The sequence below is a fragment of the Papaver somniferum genome, unplaced genomic scaffold (genome assembly GCF_003573695.1).
Source record: "Papaver somniferum cultivar HN1 unplaced genomic scaffold, ASM357369v1 unplaced-scaffold_10, whole genome shotgun sequence".
NCBI lineage: Eukaryota > Viridiplantae > Streptophyta > Magnoliopsida > Ranunculales > Papaveraceae > Papaver > Papaver somniferum.
The window spans coordinates 15,135,240-15,159,333 of NW_020618825.1; the positions used below are offsets into that span (position 1 = coordinate 15,135,240).

Below are 24,094 nucleotides of genomic sequence, written 5' to 3' on the forward strand. Positions count from 1 at the left end.
GACTTAACTGTAGTTTTAGCACTCATTGTGTGCATTTTATTTGATTCATGGAGACACTTATCATGTAGATCTGTGGGATTTACTATAGGGTACGAAAAACTGCAGCGGTGGGATGATGCTCTCAACGCGTATACCGGCAAAGTATCTCAGGAATCCAGTCTTTATTCAGTTTGGATGTTTCATGGCATTCTTACCCTACCAGTCACCGTTTGAGATCGTATCATTTTCTTCTGTCATTATGAGTTTTAACTTAACTATTTTCCTTACTGGTCAATGATGGTCGATTAAGGACAGCTGGTTAGGCTTCTCCAAGGAGTACTAAGAAAGATTGGGCATAGTGGATGAGGCATTTTGTTATTGAGCTTCTTAAAAAATCCCCATCACCATCTTTTGCCTTGCCTTGTGCGAGGCTTCGCAATTTTTATAAAATTTCTTTTGTGCATCTACTTTTGGTCCTGAGAATTGACTTTGTGATTGCAGACTTTGTGAGTTGCTAGGCTCAATTGACGATAAATTTTTATGAAAAGCTTATAGTACCTGGTCTCAAAGTGGATGGGTGAAAATGAGAATCTTGTTTCCAAACTTTTCCAGATGTCTCGTGACAGTGCTCCCTCCATCATTTTCGTCGATGAAATCAATTATTTATGTTGCCAGCGTGGGGAGGGAAATGAGAGTGAAGCTTCTCGACGGATCAAAACAAAACTTCTTCTACAGATGCAGGTGTTTGTGAAGCTAATTTATGAAATATTAACTCCTTTCTAGTTTAATATACGGGTATGTGAACAATCTTAATAGTTAAGTTGTTGGGCCTGACCTAATTATATGACTGCCCGTTTGCTTGGGAGTTTTTCACAGTTAATGACATGTAGTGATTGGCGTGATTTTCACCAGTAACAACATCTTATCATCTTATTGCTCACTCCTTGTTCTTAAGAATGTGGTTGTACCTCAAAATTGACTCCAAAACACATCTCAAGTTTAGTAACATCGAACATGTCGCATTGCAAATTTCAGGGTGTTGGAAACAATGATGAGAAAGTTTTCTTTCTTGCAGCCACAAATACACCTTATTCGCTGGACCAGGTAAAATATGGGAAAACTGGAGCTCATTCACATGGACTCAGATACTTATCTATCTTGCATATTTATGTCTAATGTGATGAGTGACAGGCCATTCGTAGGCGATTTGACAAGAGGATTTACACCCCTCTTCTTGATTTGAAGGCCATGCAACATATGTTCAAGGTAACCATAGTTCTGATACTTTATCCCTTAGACTCCGCTAGTTGATGCAATATCTCTGAGAAAAAATCTTTTTGTAGCATTTTGACATTCCTACTGTAATTTAGTTAACTTCTCTTTCTGGTTTGTTTGTTTTGGGAAGGTGCATCTTGGAGATACCCCCCATAATTTGATTGAAAGTGACTTCGAGGACCTAGCTCGCAAAATAGATGGTTTCTCTGGTTCTGATTTTGCAGTTGTTGTAAGTGGACACTGTTATTGGATTTACTGCTTAGAATAATACCCTCTTCTCATAATTGTTCTGATATGGAACACTCATCGTCTTCTGACGTCTTCAACAGGTCAAAGATGTCATGTTTGAACCTGTTCGTAAAACTCAGGTTGCGATGTTCTTTTATAAGAACGATAACATGTGGATCCCATGTGGCCCGAAGCAACCTGGAGCCATTCAGACTACAATGCAAGAACTTGATGCACAAGGCCTTGCCTCACAGGTATGAATATATGGGAATGGTCACGCTTTAAGTACATGTAGAGCCAGAACTAGACGCTGATATATTGATTACCGAAGTTAGGACTGTTATTGATGCTTTTAAATGTGATAATCCTTATCTCAATGCCAACTGCAGATCGTACCTCCGCCAATTCAAAGAACAGATTACGATAAAGTACTAGCGAGACAGAGGCCAACAATGAGAAAAAAGGACCTAGACCTGCATGAAAGATTCACGAAGGAGTTTGGAGAGGAAGGCTGATGTGGGAATCAAATCACAGCGCAAAACAATGCGATTATGGGACCAGGTATTACATTTGTATCTTGATGTTAGTATATTGAATGCAGATATTTAATTTCCAACCGTGTCTTTTTAAGTAAATGGCTCGGGAATAAGCAAATTAGATGCAACTGGGCTGCTAAATGAGCTACTTATACGAAGAGAAACAAAATAATGAAAGACTAGAATGCATATATATGAAAGCTATGTAGCTGGAGTATTCATTATCTTATGATAGGTTTATATTCATTTTCTTATGCTTTGGAATGAATATTTGATTGTTACACAAGTTGTTTAATATTGTATGAGTTTATGGTAAGTTCATCTATCTACTCTGATGATGTATGAATTGTTCATGATCGATTGTGATGACATTAAGATTCCATCCAAATGATTAATTGGGTCTTCTAGTTCATCTAGAATGGGAGATATGCCGGAACTACAGCCGGTGACAATAATAATTTTGCAACGAATATAAACGTAGGGAAATAATCCGTTGAACAAATCACCTGAAAGCGTGCAACGATATAACTGCAGCCAAGCAAATAAACATTCAAGAAAACCAAAATGGGACCCACAAAAGTGTTATTGTATTAAAAATAACTGTTGCACCAATTAAGATATACGTCGAAAAAAGAAAACAATCCCTTGCACCTACAAGTGTGCAACGTTTATAAATGTTGTTCAAATTAATTTGTGCAACCTGTATATGCGTTGCAACTAATGCGCAACGCTGTTTTACCAACGCTTATTTTCGTTGCACAAATTATGCGCAACGTTTATAAACGCCCCAAAAGGCTGTTTTGGTGTGGTGTCTCAATTCAGATGGAACCGAGCATTGGCTCAACTTGGGACGACCGACCAAACCATCAAAGATAAACTCTTTTCACACGGTGAAAAAAATGAGTTTTACAATACCGATGGACCATCAAATGAGGTTATTTTTTCAAGTCCCTTTAGACTTGCTCTAAGGGCAAGATCTATGGTAGTGTTGAAAATTTAACCAAGTTACCTCCCATTATTAACTTTCCTACATGGACATTGTTTCAAGTAAAATACTTTCCGAAAGTTTTCATCAAGTGGCAAGTTTTTGTCGTTTGAGAAAAAAGAACATCTATATGGCGAAATAGTTGCCGCTTGATTGCAAATATAATTAGTAAATATTTTCTATCAATATAGGACCACAACTATGATTTTTTTTTATAGAAAAACTTAGGACGAAAGGGGACTAAAGGCATTACAGATTGTTAGCAGTGCTTCTGTCACTAGCTCTGCCAACATTGTTCTTACAAGATAGTGCAATATTAAAAGTATCCAAATTTTGAAGTCTATGGATAACTTTGAGACTAATTAAAATAAAAGGAACTGGATTGATACTGGTGGCATTGTCTTCTTCTTCAAAGCTTATGTTTCCATAAAATCTCAGGTGAAAACTTCTTTTGACATCTTTGTGATACAGTAACTTAAAACGGAACAGGATTTCCATGGATTCATCATGTATTTCTACATTGGTGTGATGCATAGCTTTGGTCCATTTAAAAGCTAAATTTGCTCCTCCTGTTGCTCCCCAAGCTCCAGAATGTCCTGGTTGTGCTATGGTACCAATGGGTTTCCTGCAAAATCCATGATAATTAGAGCATAAAAGTATATTAAGTTCTAAGGATCCTGGAGGGTGCATATCTTTATGATTATGCCATAGTCCACTCTAGGATACTGGTTCAGAGAGTAAGGATCAATGTTGTTTTCCACAGTTGTTTCAGGATCTCCAGCAGTTAGAGAGAAAGCATTCATAATATGATTTGGTAAATGATGAACTCTGTTATGATTGCATAAATGCTTCCTGATGCAGTTGGAGGTTTGTCTGGCGTTTGGATGAATATGCCTGAAAACCAGGTCACACCTAGTCCTCCAGATGAACCAGCATACAATAGTATAAATATTGTAGTTTTTACTGGCATCTCCAGGCAGATACCATGAGTTTAACCATGAGAGGGACCAATGATTTTGTTCCATACAGAAGTAGAAGTAGGACAGTTTAGGAACATGTGTGTCATTGTTTCTTCCCCACTTTTGCATATTTGGAATAAAGGATCAATGTAGTGCAGGATGCTAGCTGTTTTAACATTGGTGGATAGGATTTCATGAGAACATTTCCAAATAAAGATCTTAATAACTGGAGAAATATCCATATTCCAGATTGCTCCCCAATTTCTTGTTGTAATATCATTTCTGTAGAGATTATCCATCATGGCCTTGTAGAGGGATCTGACAGAGAACTTTCCTGTGTTATTTAAGTTCCATTGAATCTTGTCTTCCTCCCCTGGGTGAGTATCCAGGGCTAGAATGGCCTGAGCAGTATGGGGGTTGAAATAGGTTTGAACCAGAGTATCATCCCAGTTTCTATTAGGTAGAAGAATATTTGCAACTGTCTCAATGAAATGTGGGTAGTTAATAGGTTTGCTAAGTCTCGATGAGATATTTGGTATCCATATATCATCCCAAATTTTGATCTTCCTCCCATTACCAATTCTATAGATACAATGTTGTTAAATGTTTCTAATTCTTTCTAAAATGTCTTTCCATATCCAGGAGTCTCCATCTTTTGGTTTGATATCCATGTTAAGCACATTTCTGCCAATTAGATACTTTGCATCCATTAGTTGGTACCAAAGAGAGTCTTTATCCTGCTTTAGTCTCCATCCAATTTTGGTGATAATAGAGCTGTTGAAGAGTCCCATATACATGAAGCCTAATCCTCCCAGTTCTTTGGGTTTGCAAACTGCAGTCCAGGCTTTTGGGTAGTAGCCTTTGGAGTTTTCCAAGATTTTCCCTAGAAGAAATCACTTTTGGAGTTTGTTGAGGTCCTGGAAGGTTTGTTTTGGATTCCTGAAGCAGTTCATCTGGTCGATACTAGCCGTAGAAGTGACAGATTTGAGGAGGACTTCCCTCCCAGCGGGATTAGGGGAGCATTTTTCCAGCTGGAAAGTCTTAGCTTGTCAACACCAGACTTGAAATAGTTGATTTTGCTTCTGTGAGTAAACAGAGGAGAGCCTAAGTACTTGTCATCCATCTTGGACACTTGAACACCCATAATGTTACTGATGGTAGGGATAAGATTTGGTTAGTGTTTTTACTGAAGAAGACTACAAATTTGTTGAAGTTGATGAGTTGGTCATTTGTTGCTTGTGGTATAAAATAACAAATTTTTTACTTAAGCCGGTAAACATTTTTCGCTTATGGTATTTTTTTTATACTTTCTCTAGTGAGGTAAATAAATTATCACGTTTTCCCTAACCCATTTATAAAAGGATAGTATCGTCAAATACACTATCCCGTAGCCCTTTTTATGAGAGAATCTCCAATAGAGGGTGGAATTATTAATTTTCATGACAAATAGGACTTTACATCCTTATTTAGCGTAAATTCATCTCCAATAGTTAGTTAGGTCCTACAAACTAGAAGTGATGAGATCGATAGTGAACATGAAGGTGTTAAAGAATGTCTTAACTACATCATCGGATTGACCTCTATGCCACATTTTTTGGTAATTTTTTTTTTTTCAATTATTAAAAGTACAAATAAACGATTATCATTTTATCACATAAGATAACTTAAGGGTGGAATCACAGACTAGTGGACATACTATTGGACTCTAACTACATATGTAAACTTTCCTAGATAAAGGTCTTAAAGAGACATCCACATAAAACTTTTTACACCTGCTGTTAGAGATGTTCTAAGAGTTTTAATTCAGAACTAATATTTTCTTCAACTTTACTAAAAGTTTCATGATGTTAGATTTTTCTTTCCTAACAAGAATAATTTATCGGTTTTAACTCTAAACTCAGCTACAAATTTTTCTTGATCTCTATCATGTTCTCATGATTCCGTACTATCTTCTCTTCCAACCTTCCATACATTTGTAGCTTCAATATCTTCTAGAAATGGTGAAAAGAAATACTTTTACTAGTTACCGTCGGCTTTATCGGATTTAATTAGAACACCACGTATTATTATTTATTTATTTTGAAAAGGAAAGGTTATATTAAGAAGGAAAAAGAAGAATACAAGGGATGGAGCTGTTCCTAACATCATATATGAAGAACAGTCTCCCATTGAAACAAAAATTGGTTTACACTAACATTATCAAACACATCTTCCTCAGAACACCAAAGCACAATATTCTGCTTAATCAACATTAAGACCTCCTCCACTGTCATAGCTCTGCCTCCATGATTTCTTTTGTTTCTCTCAGTCCACAGTTGCCAACACACTGCATAAATCACCTTCCACCATATCCTTTTACATCTACCATGAAGGTTGTTCAAATTCCAAGATATAAAGAAATTCTTCACTGAAAAAGGAGCAACCTAGGATAGTTTAAATTCCTTAAATAAATGACACCAAACTTCATTGGCAAAATAGCATCCAACAAACAAATGGTCTGCACATTCCTCCTTCCTCTTACAGAATAGACAGTTGGTGTTTTCAATATCCATCCCTCTGTGCTTGAGCATTGAAAGAGTAGGTAGAGAATCATGAAATGTAGCCCAGAGCATGAAACTTACCTTAGGTGGTATACCTTGTTTCCATAAAAACCTGTTAAAGTCCCAACTAGTATCATCTTGAACTAACAACTCATAGCACTTCTTAACTGAAAAATCTTCCATGACCTCCGCCACATCTTCTTCTTCATTCAATCCATGAACAGGACCAAGATCATTACACAACATATCCCATTCATATTGTTCATTCTGGTATAATCTTCTTCTAGTCTGACATTTCAACCTCCCATTCTCAATCATATCTAAAATAGAAGCATTCTTATTGCTTACTGCCTTAAAAATAGCTGGATATCTTTTCTTCAAAGGGCCAAAAGAAGACCAACTGTCAATCCAGAATCTTACTGCCTTGCCATTATTCAGCTTAACCTTAACATGTTCATCCAAAAAAAAAAACAGATTTCAAAATGCATTTCCAATTGCTTCTACCAATTGCTGTATAATCATCAGAAGGAAAACCAACGTCAACACCATTCTTCATCTTTTGTTGAACTATTCTTCTCCATAAAGCTCTCTTCTCATTTACATATCTCCAAACCCATTTATCTTTTAAAGCTTTGCTTGTACATCTTAATAGGCTAATGATAATACGCGGTGTTAGAAACACCACGCATTATTATTAGCCTATTAATCATTTCATGGTAAAAAAAAGGATTCTTCTTCTTTACCCTTCCTTAAATATTAAGGTTACAGATCAAATCATTAGATAGTTTAATGTGGGAAACAAATACAATATTTGTAATTATGTTTTCATTAATCAGATCATTAGAAATAGAAAGCTTTTGTTCAACTACTTATTTTTGTTGAGCCAAACTTTAATGTACTGATTTTGGGTTTAAACCCGGTGTATAAAACTGATCAAGTCTAGGTATCCAATGCTTCGAGTTTCCAGTACATGCTCCAATGAGGTACTTACATTGAATCTTGATTTTTTATTTTGGACTCGCATTTATTTTTATTTTTTTGATCAAAAAGGAGGATATATTGGACTCGTATAGATGACCCATTATGATGTGTCTTTCCTAAATGCAATTTTTACTCGATCTATCTATCTATCTATCTATCGTTTTTTTTTTTTTTTTTTTTTTTGATAGCATGTATTTTAATTTTTCTTTATATTTCTATGAAGTGCACAACCAATTAATTAATATATAAAAGCAGTAGAAAGTTCTTCATCGTAGCTAAAAAAAACCAGTAAACAAGAAAAGTTCTTCTTCTTGTAGTTTTTAGAATTCTAGGAAATTGTCTGTTTTGGGCATCTACTTCCTAATCTAAGCGACCTTATGTTATATATATTGGTCGACTACTTCCTAAATCCCCCTTCTGATAGCATAAAATATTGCTCTCTAGACTGCTTCGTAATCCCTTTCATTTAGGAATTTTTATATGGGTCCAACTTCCAACCCCAACCTCCCAAAGGTGTCGGAATATGAGAACTATCAGGCCATTTGATGATTCTCGTCGTACTCTTGGTTTTACTTCTTCTAAAACAATACTGAGATCAAGTATTAACCAACTTAAATAATTGGTGGTATTCCACAAGGAACCGACCTGTTGATTTCACTAGCAAGTAGTAATTGGTGGTTTTGTCGGTGAGTCCCATAACATGATAACAAGAAATGATCCTTTTTTTTTTTTTTTGATAACAAGAAATGATCGTCATTAATTGAATAGCCGGCGTGCTACGGGCACTCTACTTGTAATTGTATTTCAAATACTTTTTCCGAAATATGATCAGGACAAAGGAACTCTATAACTAATACTGAACAGAGAAAAAAACACAGAGAGATTAAGATAAACAGCTGAAACAGCATTGTAGTGCAATAGACTAAACAAAGGCAAGTGTACACTATAATGGGGGCCGTAAATTTTTGCAGGCTAAGTTTAGTCGCCATCTTTGTTCTCATTGCTGTTTATTCCAGAACAATGTCCAGAACCACAATGAAGGGTTACAAACTTACAAGGAGACAATAACGAAGGGTTAAAGCAAGATGACAATGAAGGGCTATGGAGCATTGATCAGTACACCACCGTCAAGTTGTGATCTTCAGGTAAATGGGTCGTTTATGATAATTCGACGAATCCTTTGTATTCATGGAAGCAGTGCTCAATCTGGTATGATTGGTATACCTGTGAAAAGCATGGAAGAAAGGATGTAAGCTATCAGAATTGGAAATGGCAACCCGAACACTGCGACTTACCAAGGTTATTACAATTAATTCTTTCTACCTGTTGTTTTCCAATATCTGAGATTTGATTTAACATGCTAACAGTTGTTTGTCTAATATTTCCTAATCTTATATTGGTTCAATGTAAAATAAGCTAGGTTCAATGCCGAAGCAGTCCTAGAGAGATTGAGAGGGAAAATGATGGTCTATGTTGGAGATTCAATGAGCACAAATCAGTGGGCTTCCATGGTTTGTATGGTGGAATCTGTAATTCCATCATCACTCAAATCCATGCACACCAATGGCTCCCTGATGATCTTTAAAGCCATTGTAAGTTGTATACTCTGAACCTCACGACATAAATGCATATAATGTGGTTCTAATTCCAGCCAGAATTTACGTACCCATGTATACGTATAATGTGGCTTCAATTGATCTATTGTTGACCAAAAAATATGTGTAGGAATTCAATGCAACCATTGAGAGAGATTGGGCGCCATTTTTGGTTGAATCAAATGCAGATAATCCGGTGTACCATCGAGTACCACATCGGATAGTCAAAGTTGGAGCTATTGAAAAACACGCAATTGGTCTGATGCTGATATACTTGTCTTCGATTCCTACCTTTGGTGGAAGGATCCAGAGCTGGAACTCTTGTAAGTTTCACAAACATCTTATTATTATTAGCTAAATGAAGCACATATATACTGAAGCAATTTGAGAAATGCCGTTATTAAGATTTGAAAATCATGTACTAATTGTGAACAGATGGGGATCCTTTGTAAGACCTAATGAAGGAATCTACAAAGATTTAGGAATGTTGGGTAAGTTTGAAGTGGGTCTAAAAACATGGTCCAATTGGCTTGAAAATCATATCAACCGAACAAAGACGCAGTTGTTCAGCATAACACCAGTGCATGCAAGGTATTAACTCTGTCTCTCTACAATGTACTCTATTCAACTTTAACTGTAAATGCGTTTAGATTTACAATATCTCAAGCATCACAATGTTGCAGGGCAGGGGAATGGGGAAAGAACAAAGAAGGAAATTGTTACAACGAAACAGAACCAATATGACAAGAACATTACTGGGGTCAATGGACAAGTACAGAATTTATAAAGGCCTTGGAGAGTAAAGTCAATGAATTGAAAGCTAGAGGTGCTGATGTGAAAATACTCAATATTACACAACTATCAGAGTACAGAAAAGATGCCCATATTTCTGTGCACAAGAAAATATGGGATACAAGAACTCCAGTTAAAATATCAGATCCTGTTAGTTACTCTGATTGTCATCATTGGTGCCTCCCCGGAGTTCCTGATACTTGGAATCAACTCCTTTATGCCAACGTACTGCCCTAATGTGTGATCCGTAAGAAAGTATAAGTAGAGTATTGATGTCAGTGTTAGTAAGTTGTTGTTTCTGTTAATGAGTCTGTCACATGTGTGTGTGACGTTATTTCAGTTTCCCAACAATTATAGGTAATCAACAATGAGATGATATATAACCTTCCCAGGGAATCAATTCATGAGGGCATATACGATTATCGGAGGAAATACCAAATACGCGCTCTCTCCAGCATTCTTGATATCAACCATTTTAGTTTACATATGGATAGTTATGATAATACTTGAAAATGGTCCAAATTTTATTAAAGTTTATATAATAGGTTATTATGATGCTGTTACATAAAAAATGCTCGAACAACAACAAACTACCGATTTATTTTGGGTGGTACAGAAGGTGATAGAAAGAGAAGTTATTTTTTATTTATTTTTATTTTTTTGAGTAAAGTTCAAACTGAATACAAGGTACCAAGGAGGCACAAGAAAAGGTACAGACACTCAGCCATCAAAGAGAGACTGGAAATGTCAAACTAAGAAGCTATCTGGTGGCAAAGTTAAATGTAATTTGCCTTCCAATTTTGAACCTAAGTCATCAAAATACAAGCTTCTAAAAATTTAATAGGAAGTCCGACTTTAAGGCCGGGCGGGAAGGGTAAGCAGACAAGTGGGGCTCTGGGGCAACAAGGAGTGCCGGTAACTAAATATATCTTTTATATTTGGAGATCTTTGTATAACAAATAATTACTGGGGACCTACATATATTTACATAAAATAGAAGGAAAAATAGGCTAATTAGGACTTAAATAGTTATACTCCCTCCATCCTAGTTTAATTGCATATTTTGTTTGCATTTTTCAGTTTTTCTTTATAAATTATTATTTTTGATTATAACTGAATATTTTAAAAATAAAAATAAATGTTATTGATTATTACTGAATCATTTTATTCTATGCAATATTAACTTTATATGGTTTATTGATTTTAGAGAATCAAAGTTTTAATTTACTAATAACTGAATTGAATCCGTCTAGAAAATTACATGCATAGTCTTATTTCATGTTTAGAAAAACATCTATAATTTACTTTATTTGTTAGCATACATGATGCTTTGGTGAGTTTTTTTAATTTAGGTTATAAATATTTTTTTATATCCTTACGATTAGTTAGCAGTTTGTGCATACTGAAGCAATATGTAACTAATACTTGTCGTTAAAGAAAAATATAATAAAATAAATAAAAGCGGCCCTAGTTTGATTTATGTATCAACCTTGTATACAAAAAATATTCTCTGCATACTGAAGCGCTTCGAAAAACCTCATTTTGAAGCTCTTGATAACAAATGTGATAATGATAGTGAATCAAAGTGCTAAAATGATATGAATGTAATCAAATTTCTGCTTAATATTCTCTTTAGCGGGGGAATTTTGAATTTCTCTATTTGCACAATCGGTAGTCTCGTGATGTTTACTATCTACACCGATTATACAAGCAATATTCTTGTGATGTTCTTTATCTAACGATTGTGGCAGTAGCCCCAAATTCAAAATTTTCAAAAAACAATGAAATTTTGAATTTCTCTACTTGATCAATCGGTAGTTTCGTGATGTTTATTATCTACCGATTGTGGTAGTAGCCCCAAATTCAAATTTTTCAAAAACCAATGGAATTTCGAATTTCTCTATTTCCACAATCTGTACTTTCCTGACGTTTATTATCTACCGATTCAGGAAACTACCGAGGTACAATCGGAAGTTTTGTGATGTTCATTATCTACCGATTATGGTAGCAGCCCCAAATTTAATTATTTGAAACAAAGTAAAGAAGAGGAGAACATGGTCACAGTCGGTTGATAAAACCAATACTAAACTACCGATTATGAAGGGACATATAAGTATTTTCCAACCTTTTTTGTCTTATTAGAGCATCCACAATGGTGCCATCAAAACCAAAGATCAAAGACCAAAAACCACGACCAAATTTGAGTTTAGACCGTAGTATGACGCTACGGTAGCGAGTATATTTAGTCGAGCGGACGTATAGTCAACGTTTGATAGTGGAGCGTAGCTATTAAGTGCACCCGGTTGGGGCGGACATAAATTTAACGCTCGTGATGGGGCGTTGATATAGTAAACGCCGGATGTGGGGAGGTCATATAATTTACGCCGTGACACGGGACGGTGACATAATCCACGCCCGATGGGGCGTTTATATAGTTTCCGCCGGTCCAAGGGCGTACATATAATCTCCTCCCCACTTAACACACGTAATCAACACGTGTGGAGTTCAAGCCGGCGAACATTATACCTCCACCTCCACGTAAAACCCTTTACGTGTTACACGTTTACCCTAATCTTTTCTTCTCGGTCTTCTTCTTTTCTACCTCTTTTTTCTACCTCCATCAAAACAACACCTCTATCTTTCACTCCCATTCTCAAACGCAGTAATGAGTAGTAAAGGAAGAAAAAAAAAGAAAATAGCAACGAGATAGATTCCATGAGAGGTACGTTAGTTTTCTTAATCTCTTCTGTTTATCTATATTCTTGTATAATTTATTTAGAGTTTTAGTTTGTTAAAATTAGGTTTTAATTTATTTATGGTTTTAGTTTGTTAAAATTAGGTTTTAGAAAATTGGGTATTGACAAACAATTATGAATATGATATTGTATGTGAACAGATTTGCGTATGTTGTATGTAGATTTGGTTAAATATGAAATTGGATTTTAAGATGAGCTAATTTATGTGTTTTTTCATAAATTTGGATTAATATGTGTTTTTACATTTCTTGTGGTTATGTGAAAAATTGTGGTTATGTGAATTTTGTGTGTTACATATGTATAATAGCTAATTTATATGTATGTAAATGGGGTTAAAGTAATTGATTTTGTAGTGATTTTTATGGAATGTTGAAGTGATTAAATTGAGCTGTTATGAGGTATATTTTTTTGGTTTCTAATATGTTCTACATACATAGGTGAAGATTTAATTTGTGTTGGTGGAATTATAGAATTTGGAATTAATATAGTTTGTGTTATGAATTTATAGTATTTGGAATATAAGTGGAATTATAGAATTTGGAATTAATATAGTTTGTATTAAGGATTTATAGTATTTGGAATATAAATGGTGATGGACTTATAAAAATATGGAATAATGAGGGTTGGTGTTTTGAAATTGAAATTGCATCTATCTTGTGTGTGCTCAGATGCTGAATAGACTCATAGCGCGGTTCAATGGTCGCATGAAGACGAACAAGAAACAAAAATTTGTAACCGAAGAGGATTACAACATAATCTCTACTGGTAAAATTAAGGAGGTTGATATTCCCCGGTTAGGGCGGTTTCCTGTACTTCAAGATGATAAACCGCATGCTACTACAAACATTCCATTTATAGGAGAGCACAAATGAAAGTACCAACATCGTGGATCTCTGGCATCGGTAATTCATCACTATAAAACTATTTCACAATACTGTCTTAGAGCTAAATATATTATTGAAAAAGCGGGATGGAAAAGTTTACTGAACATACAATGTAGCGAAATCCAACATTCAATGGTTGATTATATTGTTGAGCGGTTTTGGGATACAACAAATACTTTTCACTTCCCATTTGGTGAGATCGGATTTACCCCCCCTAGATTGTCTCATGTTGACTGGACTGAGTATCGGTGATGGGCCAGACGTTCCGTATGATTCTGGGAAGTATCCATTTGAATATGTTCGTGAGCGTATCTTTCTTGATATCCAAGATGTCACGCTCTGTCCAAAAGCTCCGTCGTGGGTTTCAAATTCAATTACAGTTAAATATTTAAGCTCATATTTATTAGAAGACAAGTTGGTTGCGGCTGAAAATGATAGCACCCTTGCTTATAGAGTAGCAATTTCCTTTTTCATGTATGTTTTGGGACATTTTTTCTTTTCTAATGCAAAGACCTATATTGATGCTGGATGGTTAGCTGCTTTTGAAAATCTTGATGTAGTATCCAAGTATGACTGGGGTGGTGCCTCTTTTTCAAGATTGTATGCGTCACTTCGTTTAAAAGGGAGGAGACAGAAGGCACTATGCGGTCCATTCCAAATATTAAAGGTATTCTTTTAATCCAGTTTTTTTTTCCTTTCATTGTTTATTTTGTTGCGAAGTTATTAAATTGGCTAATTATTTTCATGGAGTAGTTTTGGGGGTATGAATACCTGGGGATATGTCGACCACACATCTCAAAGGGGAGTACAGAACAAAAATGGCCTGTAACTTCTTAATGGAATGTACCGAAGAATACAAATGATATTTTCCGTTGTAGGGGTTTATTGAGTAAGCTTACTGCTGAACAAGTGACATGGCGCCCATGGGAATCATACAGAGAAGTTCTTTCATCTGATATGGGATGCACGGATTCGAGGCTATCAGACTCCAGATATATATTTTATTACATGGGAATTGTGAGTTAATAATTAAATTTTATTTGATAATTGTTGCTAAATGCCAATAACATTTTTTTTTTCATGCTTATGTAGTATATATCATACTTATTACATTCATATTCCCTTTCTAACCGTACAACATAACATGTACCTCGGAGAAAGGTGCTGGAGACAAAACCAGTATACTTTTGTTGTTCCCATAAAACTACACACAATTATTGGGGATATCGGCAGTATTCAAGCAGAACGCCTAAAAAGTGAAGGTTTGCTCGATGCTACAGAGATAGTACAAGTTGTTAAAGATTATGATATATATTTGCAGTACTGGAGAAAGGTAACTAACTACAACGATTATGTGACTCATCCTAATTGGGAATCCCAAATATATGGGCTTGTCGGTGACTTGTATACGGACCCAATTGAACACCCTGCTGAACATGTACCTATCCCTCCTCCACATCTATTATCCCACTTATGTTAACTTTCAACTTTTTATTCTACGTTCAACATTTTATTATACATTTGTACTTATGTATTTTATTTTTTTCATGACAGCAAGAAGCTTACACATTATTTCAAGAACATGTTGACTTTAATCAACAATTTCGCGATTTTACATTAAAACAAACGAATGAGAGGATGAACGTTATTATGGCGAAAGAAACAAAAATACAAAGGCTGAATACTATAAACATAGATTTGCAACAACAAATGTCTCTTTTCCGTACGCAGCACGCTGTCCAACCTCCCCTTGGGTTCGGTTCCTTTTCCCAAACAATGCCACCGCAAGTTTGGAGTTCTATGAGTCAAGGATCAGCTTCAACAATGTCCTCAGTCAATGCCACTCCGAGAATGCAGATGCCTTTTATGCCACCTCGATCGGCGCCTTCGGATACAAATAATATGAATGATTAATTGGTTACGACTATTTAGATGGTCTGTCTTTAGTATTATCTTTATCTTTGGTGTGTATATAGTTTTACTACACCTACTGATAGTTAATAGCTTATCTTATCTTTAAGCAAGTAGTCATTTCAAGTCTACTCTCTCCACTATCCTTTTAGTAGTCCTCTAAAGTTTGAGAGTATGCAGTGTATATAGTTTTTACACCGTCCATATAGAGTATAGTCATATCAGGCTACTGACAAACACTTTATCTTTTTTGGAAAAGACTTTATTTTTTCAAGAAAATCACTATCTCTCACCATCTCCTTTTTTATTTATTAATGCTCTTGGATATAAATTAAAGACCTGATCACCCTATATATGAATGACAACACCCCTCTTCTGCTTCAGATAGTAATGGAAAACAATGAGAAAACCTTTAATTATTTCTCTTATGTTTATTCATCTTCTAATAGTAGTTTTTATTCCTCTGATTATGATGCAATAGCAATTATGCAAAATAACATGGTCGTTAGTTTGGGAGTCCTTGTTACAAATTCAAAATGGCCTCAAACTCGTATCAAAATACCCAGAAATCGTGATGCAGGAGCTGAACTTCTATGGAACAACTATTTATCTCCGTACCCAAACCAACCACCCAATGTTTTTCGCATAAAATTCAGAATGCGTCGACAATTGTTTAACCGAATAGTGGAAGGTGTTACCAATGCAGACAGATATTTTGTTCAAAATCCCGATGCTTGTGGAGCTGTAGGATTAAACCCTCATAAAAAAGTAACAACAGCAGTAAGAATGTTAGCTTACAGATGTGCGGAAGATGCAATAGAATATTACTTACGCATAGGAGAAACCACTGTGTTGGAAGCTACTCGGAGGTTCTGTAAGACGATTGTCAACGTGTATGGGAAAGAATATTTGCGTGAACCAACTGCTGGTGATGTTGAATTGTTGCTCAAGCAAAACAAAGACCGGGGATTTCCAGGTATGCTAGGTAGTCTAGATTGCATGCATTGGAAATGGGATAAATTTCTGTCGGCAGAGTCAGGGGTTTACACAGCATATAAACGGAGCGAAAGTATCATGTTGGAGGCGGTGGTGTCCTATGATCTATGGTTTTGTCATGCATTTTTTGGTATGCCCGGATCTAACAACGATATTAATGTTATGAACCGTTCATAGGTTTTTCGAAGTCTTGTAACAGGAAAAGCACCACCAGTGAGCTACGAGGTAAACGGACATTCATATGATATGCCGTATTATCTAGGTGATGGCATATACCCAGAGTACCTACTATTGTTATGGCCATTAAACATCCGGTAGGTAGGAAAATGGAAATCTTTTCATCGATGCAAGAGGGTGCAAGAAAAGATGTAGAACGGGGATTTGGTGTACTCCAACAACAGTTTGGAATCATCAAACAACCTGCAAGAATGTGGAATCCAGATTTGCTTGCTTATATCATGAAAACCTGTATTATCTTACATAATATGATAGTCGAGAATGAGCGTCTACCCGGAGACTGGCCACATGTTTATGAACAACATAGCAACCTGGCACCGGTTAATATATTAAGAGGCAATAGTGAGGAGTTTTTGATAGGGCTGGCAACAACACTATATTTATCTAACTGCAAGTGCACAGTGTCTAAAGCAACACTGGGCAAGCACAGGTCAGTTCCACAGGGACTTGGAGGGATATTTGCTAATTTTTTCTAAGCTTGCTTGTTAACTGGTCTTCCTAAGGGGCAGTGATGATGAAACAGTGAGAAAAGATGATTTTGTGGTGTTATGAACACCACTGATTGGTGGGGAGTGAGCAGTAGCAAGGGGGAAATAATGAGATCAAATGGAAACAACAACAAATATAAACAGGGAGATTGAGTAAATGATGAGAAGAGTACTAGGGCCTTTGATTCCACCACTAACTTAAACTCCTTGTTCTGCTCCTAACACTAACCTTGTCCTTATAACTGATAATAAGAGAGATGTCAATCCTCTGCATATCTAAGGTCAATTTGAGATGGATGATTCAATCACAACTAAGGTAATTCTTCTAAGTATTAACTGTCTTTTCAATGCACAACTAATCAAAGGTTCATATATGTTGTTAAACATGAGTTGCAGTTCTACAACTCAGAATAATTCTAACTACAATGGATGCATTACATACACTGTGAAAGTTAAGTGTTGAAGTCCTAAGACTAAATTTCATCCTAAACAATTAAGCATAACAAGGTTATTGTCAAAAACATGAACAACAAATAGCAAATTAGGGCTTCATCTCAACCCTAGCAAGAGGAATTAGAACATTAAAACAGAAAATGAAAATCAAACAGAGAATTAAAATTGCATTGAAATTGAAGTTCAAACAGAAATTAAACTACATAGAACCACTAATTGGTGGTAACTCAGCTAACCCAAGCACACTTTCTACATCATCTTCTATTTATAGTTTTACATGGAATCCCTAATTTCTAAACCCTAATTGGAAACCCTAATTTTTAAATTGGAAATTAAACTCACTGATTCTCTGAATTTGTCTCCCCTGTGCTCGACCCATGCTTCCTTCTCGTCCTCTCCTTCTTTTCCCATACTCTCTGATGCTCATGTCGACTGGTACTCAAACCCTAGTTCTCTTAGATTTATCTCATAGGATGAATGAGATATAGGTGAGAGAGATAGAGTTTAGAGTGATGGGTTTTGGTTTCTGGGATGTCGGGTGAAGGTGGAAGTGGTGAAGCTCGAGGTGGAGGCAGAGAGCAGTTCTGCCATGGTCAGGGAAAGGGATTTGCAGGCTCTGCAATTTTTGGGAAGAAGGGGAAGAAGAGATCGAGAGAAAAATGGGTTAGGGGATGTTTGTTTTGCGGGTATAGGTGTTAGGTGTTGTAGTGTTGAGCGATTGTAGCAAATTCGATGTCCAGCGAAGATGATACGTTGGATGATCACATCTGGATTGAATCGAACGGCTAAGATGGAACAAGCTTGCAGCGACCATTGGATGCGTGATACAACAATTCTGACGGCTTAGATTGGAGTTAGGTACTATGATGTTTGACAGAAGCTTCATGATTTGATGCTCGGTGATGAGGCGAACGTTGGGTGATGTGATGGATCCAATCTGACGGCTCTCATGGAAATGGGTATGGATATTGCAAATGGATTTGGGTAAGGGTTTTGAGCCTTGGGTATGCCAAGCCCATATCTTTTTTAAGGACAATTTTTCCTCTTCAATCCCACTTCTAGTTGATCCGGCTCTTGCCAACATCATTCTTCGCTGCCTTTCTGCGGGAGTCTTAGCCGTTTCTTTGCTCTTTTCGCTCCGTGAGTTAACCAGGCTTTATTTAGTACCTAAAAATACAAAATTAATTGAGAAAAGTATTTATTCTTGAAAACAACGAAAACATAGAATATGGGATAAAATGGAGCGTTAGTGCACAAATGATGAGTTAAATGCCAATAAAAAGGTGCAAATATATACAATATTTGACACTCATCAAATACCCCCAAACCTGAATTTTACTTGTCCACAAGTAAAACAAAACTAAGGAAATCCTACCTATACCACTGTCGCTGGTCTCTCGATTGCATTTAGCGAATGCAATAAGCCTTTTGAACCACTAAGTGTCCCTAGTAGACGAGTGAAGTCCCCTGAAGGTTTCCTTAGAACGTACCTACAAAGTTCTAGGACAAAATATAAGCTCAGATTCCATGAAATGTGACATGTGCAAGACAGTAGAAGCTCACAGCAAAATGGAGATGTCAATCTAGCTATCAAAGGCACAATCCTAGCACTGATAACAAATAAAGACATGTGATAAGAGTGTAAAGTGTATCTACACATTTGTAAAGAAAGATCAGACGTTATGACTACTAATCACCAAGAGATAGTTTCTCAGGCTAAGAACCGAGGTCGAATCTAGCTAGCTGTCCGGACTTTACGAGAATTGTGAATGAGTTGGAGGTATTTCACAATTACTCGCGTTGTACATCAATGGCATACACCCTTCCTTGCTTATAACACAAAAACACAAAAGATGACTCTTTACATGACTCTTATTTACATTGACTACTCTCTTTTATTTTTTGAACAAGAGAGGATGGAATTGGTAAATACTTGATTTTTTTTTATTTATTTTTTTTGATATTTTTCTGAATATATACATCGTTCTTTTTTTTTTTTTAAAAAAAACAAATTATTTACAACATGGTAACTCTTTTGATACATAAGCAAAAAGAAACAAAAAATTACATGACATTTTGCAAGAGGTAGCCATTTTTGATGCACCCAGTTAAATTCGATGGTTGTCTATCTTAATGTAACCTCCACCTTCTATCCCAACCAACCAAAGAACAAGCTAGTCAAGTCTCGTTCAGTATTCTAAAGTGATTGGCAATCGTGACTTCCGATAGAACACCTCAAGGATGAGGCTATGCATATATTGGTAGATCGTGCACGTGCAAGTTTCTTATCACTATGTGAATTGTGCTAGAATCAGGGTGCCTAAATATCTAGACTAAGAATCCTTATGTTTACATACATGCACAAGAGTCAACATTTCAAGGTAAATGAGCTCCATTTTTATGTTGTTTTTTTTTCAAATTTTTTAATTTTTTTTTTGATTTTTTTTTTGATTTTTTCATTATTTTCTTTTTTTTTCAAAAAGAAAGAGTTCTATTTTTCAATTATAGCATGTTATCAAAGTATCTACTTTTCACCTCCAAACCTAAACTAAACATTTTCCTCAATGTTTCAAAAGATAAACATGATTATAACACATACCATGAGAACGATGCTAAGTGTAGAAAAAGGAAAGAGATTACCGGATATTGGCGAAAGCAAGTTTTGAACTCCATTATTCAAGGCAAAACCCAACAGTAACTCAACTAAATTCACATTGGGTTATCACAATATATACAAGAAACATATGATTCCACTAAACATTACCTACCAGATTATATACAAACAATTCACTATATACATACAGTCTAAAGAGTTGAGGATCAACCCAAAAGACAAAGTGTTGAAACATAGACAGTTTCAAACAACTATAGTTGGACTGAAATGCGAGTGAGAGTGAAAAACCAAATGAGCTACCCCTAAACCTGGATTTAACACTATATATACTATTGGATAAAAAATCTCGCGGTTTTGGGGTTCATCATGCACAAGGTCTAAATCGAAGTGGACTTTGTTAGGGACGGGAAAACATGCATATTCCAACTGTGGCTCCTTAAAAGTATTGTATTTAGATGCAAAATAGTCCAAGAGGACTTGAGAGGCACACAGTTCCAATCCTAGATTAGGAATTCTCAGAATAGTTGGTTTAAAAATTTTGTTACAAACCATATCTAGGTTGGGTGGACTAATCTCAATCTGTGACTTAGGAAAGAAGGTGACATCTAAGTTTCTCACATGCATGAGATCAAAAGTACCAATATTATCAGTCACATCAGTATTTTCTAAGTCATAATTAAGTTGTGTAGCATGCTCATCATCACAAAACAATTTCACAAGTCCAAATTCAGAATCATGGTTATTCGAAATATCCAAATTAACATCGAAAGAAGCAATATATTGTGGCTTAAGTATGGAATCAGACACATCAACTATATTTTCATGCATAGGATCAGTAGTGTCAACAGAAGATTCAACATTACCTAAGTCATGCTCTTCACAAGATAACTGCACAATATCTAAATCAGTAGCCTCATCACATGTATATGGAATACTACAAGAAACATCATTCATGAAGGTCGGGGCAGAAAATCCTAATGTATTTGAACCCAAAGGTTCCATAATATTTTCAGCATAGACATGTTCTTCTAATATAACATCATCATAATCATCATCATCACAAATACATGAGAATCCTACTTTGTCAAAACCATTAGTGTTTTCCGCCCATACAACTTCCTCTAAAATATGTGAATATGGATTGACATTTTCATCAATAGGGTATGAAACACTATATCCAGAATTAAGCTCATTGGGAAAATCAACATCTGACTCATGGTGATCATCCATATCATGTGGCATGGTCCTAGTTTCCCTATAGGTTTCCCATTGATGGGTTTTCTCTGCAACTTCAGCTAGAAATGACCATGCATCATCCACAGTTTTATCAATGAATTCACCATTACACATAGATTCAACCAAGGCTGGAGACTTAAAGTCTAGTCCCTCATAAAGAATGGCGACCAGTCTCCACTTCTCAAGGCCATGGCGAGGACACTCAAACAACAAATCATTAAACCGTTCGAAATAATGAAAAAGTGTCTCTCCATCTAACTGGACAAAACAATTAATACTTTGACGAATAGAGATGGTCCTATGATGTGGAAAGAAATTTTTGACAAATTGATTTGTGAGTTGGTCCCAAGTGGTGATTGACTGCGGTCTCAGATTGTAAAACCATGTTTTAGCCCTTTCCTTTAAAGAAAATGTAAACAAGCGCAATTTCAAAGAGTCTTCGGATATATGGTCAGGTTGTAAAGCCCGGACAATTTGTTCAAACTCTCTTACATGATTATAGGGATTCTCAGAATCGAACCCTCGAAATATAAGAAGTATTTGTATCATGCTAGCGTTTAGTTCAAATGGGCCATCAGTCTGGGGTAAGACGATACATGATAACTGACTTATTCTGTTAGGGTACATGTATTCATGGAGACTACGGGGTTTATTCACACACTCGCCCATTTTTCAAAAAATTTGGTTTTAATGGGTTTTGAAAATTTGGTTTGAAAGGGTTTTGAAAAGAAAGTTTGGTTTTAATATGGGAGAAAAATCTTGGTTTTCTTTTTTTTTTTTTTTTAAAAGGGAGAAATATTTGGTTTTAATGGGAGCAAAGTTTTGGTTTTGTTGGGTTTTGAAACTTTAGTTTCAAATTTGAAAGGAGATTTGAGCAAGGCCCACTGTTGGGAGTTGGAAGGAAGCCCAAAAGCTGTTTTGAAAATTTTGAACTGTTGGGTTGTATAAAACTTTGTATTTTTGAAGCCCACTGTTAAGTTAAATTACATGCCCACAAATTATCTAAAACATTCATGCCCACAAGCTGGGTTTTCTTAATGGGTTTAGGCTTATTCTCTTTAGCACAGCCCAGCTGCTATGTTTTTAGTTGCACAGCCCAGTTGGGCCTTGTTCTTTTCCTTAGCTTGTGTAGCCCAGCTGTGTTTTGGTCTAGCCACAGCAGCAGCAGACAACAACACCACAGCAACTCAGCAACAGTAACAGGCTCCAGCAGCAACACCAGCAGCAGCAGCACCAAAGCACAGCAACAACAACAGCAAAAACACAGCCCGATACTTGTGGAGTTGTAGGATTAAACCCTCATAAAAAAGTAACAGCAGCAGTAAGAATGTTAGCTTACGGATGTGCGGAAGATGCAATAGACGAGTACTTACGCGTAGGAGAAACCACTGTGTTGGAAGCTACTCGGAGGTTCTGTAAGCCGATTGTCAACGTGTATGGAAAAGAATATTTGCGTGAACCAACTGCTGGTGATGTTGAATTGTTGCTCAAGCAAAACAAAGACCGGGGATTTCCAGGTATGTTACGTAGTCTAGATTGCATGCATTGGAAATGGGATAAATGTCTATCGGCAGAGTCAGGGGTTTACACAGCATATAAAGGGAGCGAAAGTATGATGTTGGAGGCGGTGGTGTCCTATGATCTATGGTTTTGGCATGCATTTTTTGGTATGCCTGGATCTAACAACGATATTAATGTTATGAACCATTCATATGTTTTTCGAAGTCTTGTAACAGGAAAAGCACCACCAGTGAGCTACTGGTAGGCTTATATAGATGTGTAAATAAGATGAATAAATGGATGCCTACAGTGATACCGCAAGTGCACGGTGTTGTTGCAGTGAGTGCACAAGTACGGGTCGAATCCACAGGGACTTGGGGTGTTATGAAGTTTTCCTAGCTAATCTAGATCTCTAAGTGTAGCAGTGGCAGTGAGCTAATGAAACAAAGGCAATAAGCCTAAGGCAGTGAAGTGACAGCAAAGAAGTAAAGGGAATCAAATAAAAACAAGAAACAGTAAAGGAAAGAGGGATTTTGGGTGAAGACTAGGGATTAGATTCCACCATTTCACCTAGACTAAGTTAATCTCAGTTCAATACTGCTCTTGTCCCTTTTAAAGTTATCAATGAGCTTCTTGGCTCAACTGACTAACTAGATGGCAGTGGAGGTTCTATGCCTGCTGCTCATCAAAGGGTTGGGTTAGAAAGGAAGCTAAAGGCACTAAGATAATTCTAATCCTAGTAGTAGTTGGGGCTCTCACACTGCAACTACCCACAGAGAAGCCACTTAGGTGTTTTAACAACCTAAAGGATGTTCTAATCACAACTAAAGTGCTTTGATTAAGACTATCCAAAACATTTGTGCACAACAAGCACAATATCTAGCTTGGATTAAATTAGCAGAAGCATCATGATTTCATCTCCCCCTTAGAAAATAAACTAGAACATGATGAATTTGATGAAACAACTGAAGATTAAAATGAACTGATATTGAAAACAAAATTAACAGTTGAGGTCCTGGCTATTCCAGGCCTCTTGGTGGTGCTCTGACTAATCCAGGCATACTTTCTACATCCCTAACACTTCCCTTTTATAGTATTACAAAATACCCAAATTTTCAGAAACCCTAAATTGGAAACCCTAATTTTTAA

The 24,094-nt window shown here is 36.2% G+C and overlaps 1 protein-coding gene and 1 pseudogene across 1 annotated transcript; both read left to right on the top strand.

Annotated features, from left to right (window-relative positions):
- Window positions 1-341: 341 nt before the first annotated feature.
- LOC113326423 (protein SUPPRESSOR OF K(+) TRANSPORT GROWTH DEFECT 1-like) lies at window positions 342-1,997 on the top strand. The gene is made up of 7 exons (XM_026574160.1): window positions 342-437; window positions 535-720; window positions 1,015-1,083; window positions 1,171-1,245; window positions 1,385-1,483; window positions 1,584-1,736; window positions 1,872-1,997. Exons 1-7 carry the CDS (start codon window positions 342-344, stop codon window positions 1,995-1,997), a joined length of 804 nt encoding a protein of 267 aa, XP_026429945.1.
- Window positions 1,998-8,431: 6,434 nt separating this feature from the next.
- LOC113326424 lies at window positions 8,432-10,107 on the top strand (annotated as a pseudogene).
- Window positions 10,108-24,094: the final 13,987 nt, after the last annotated feature.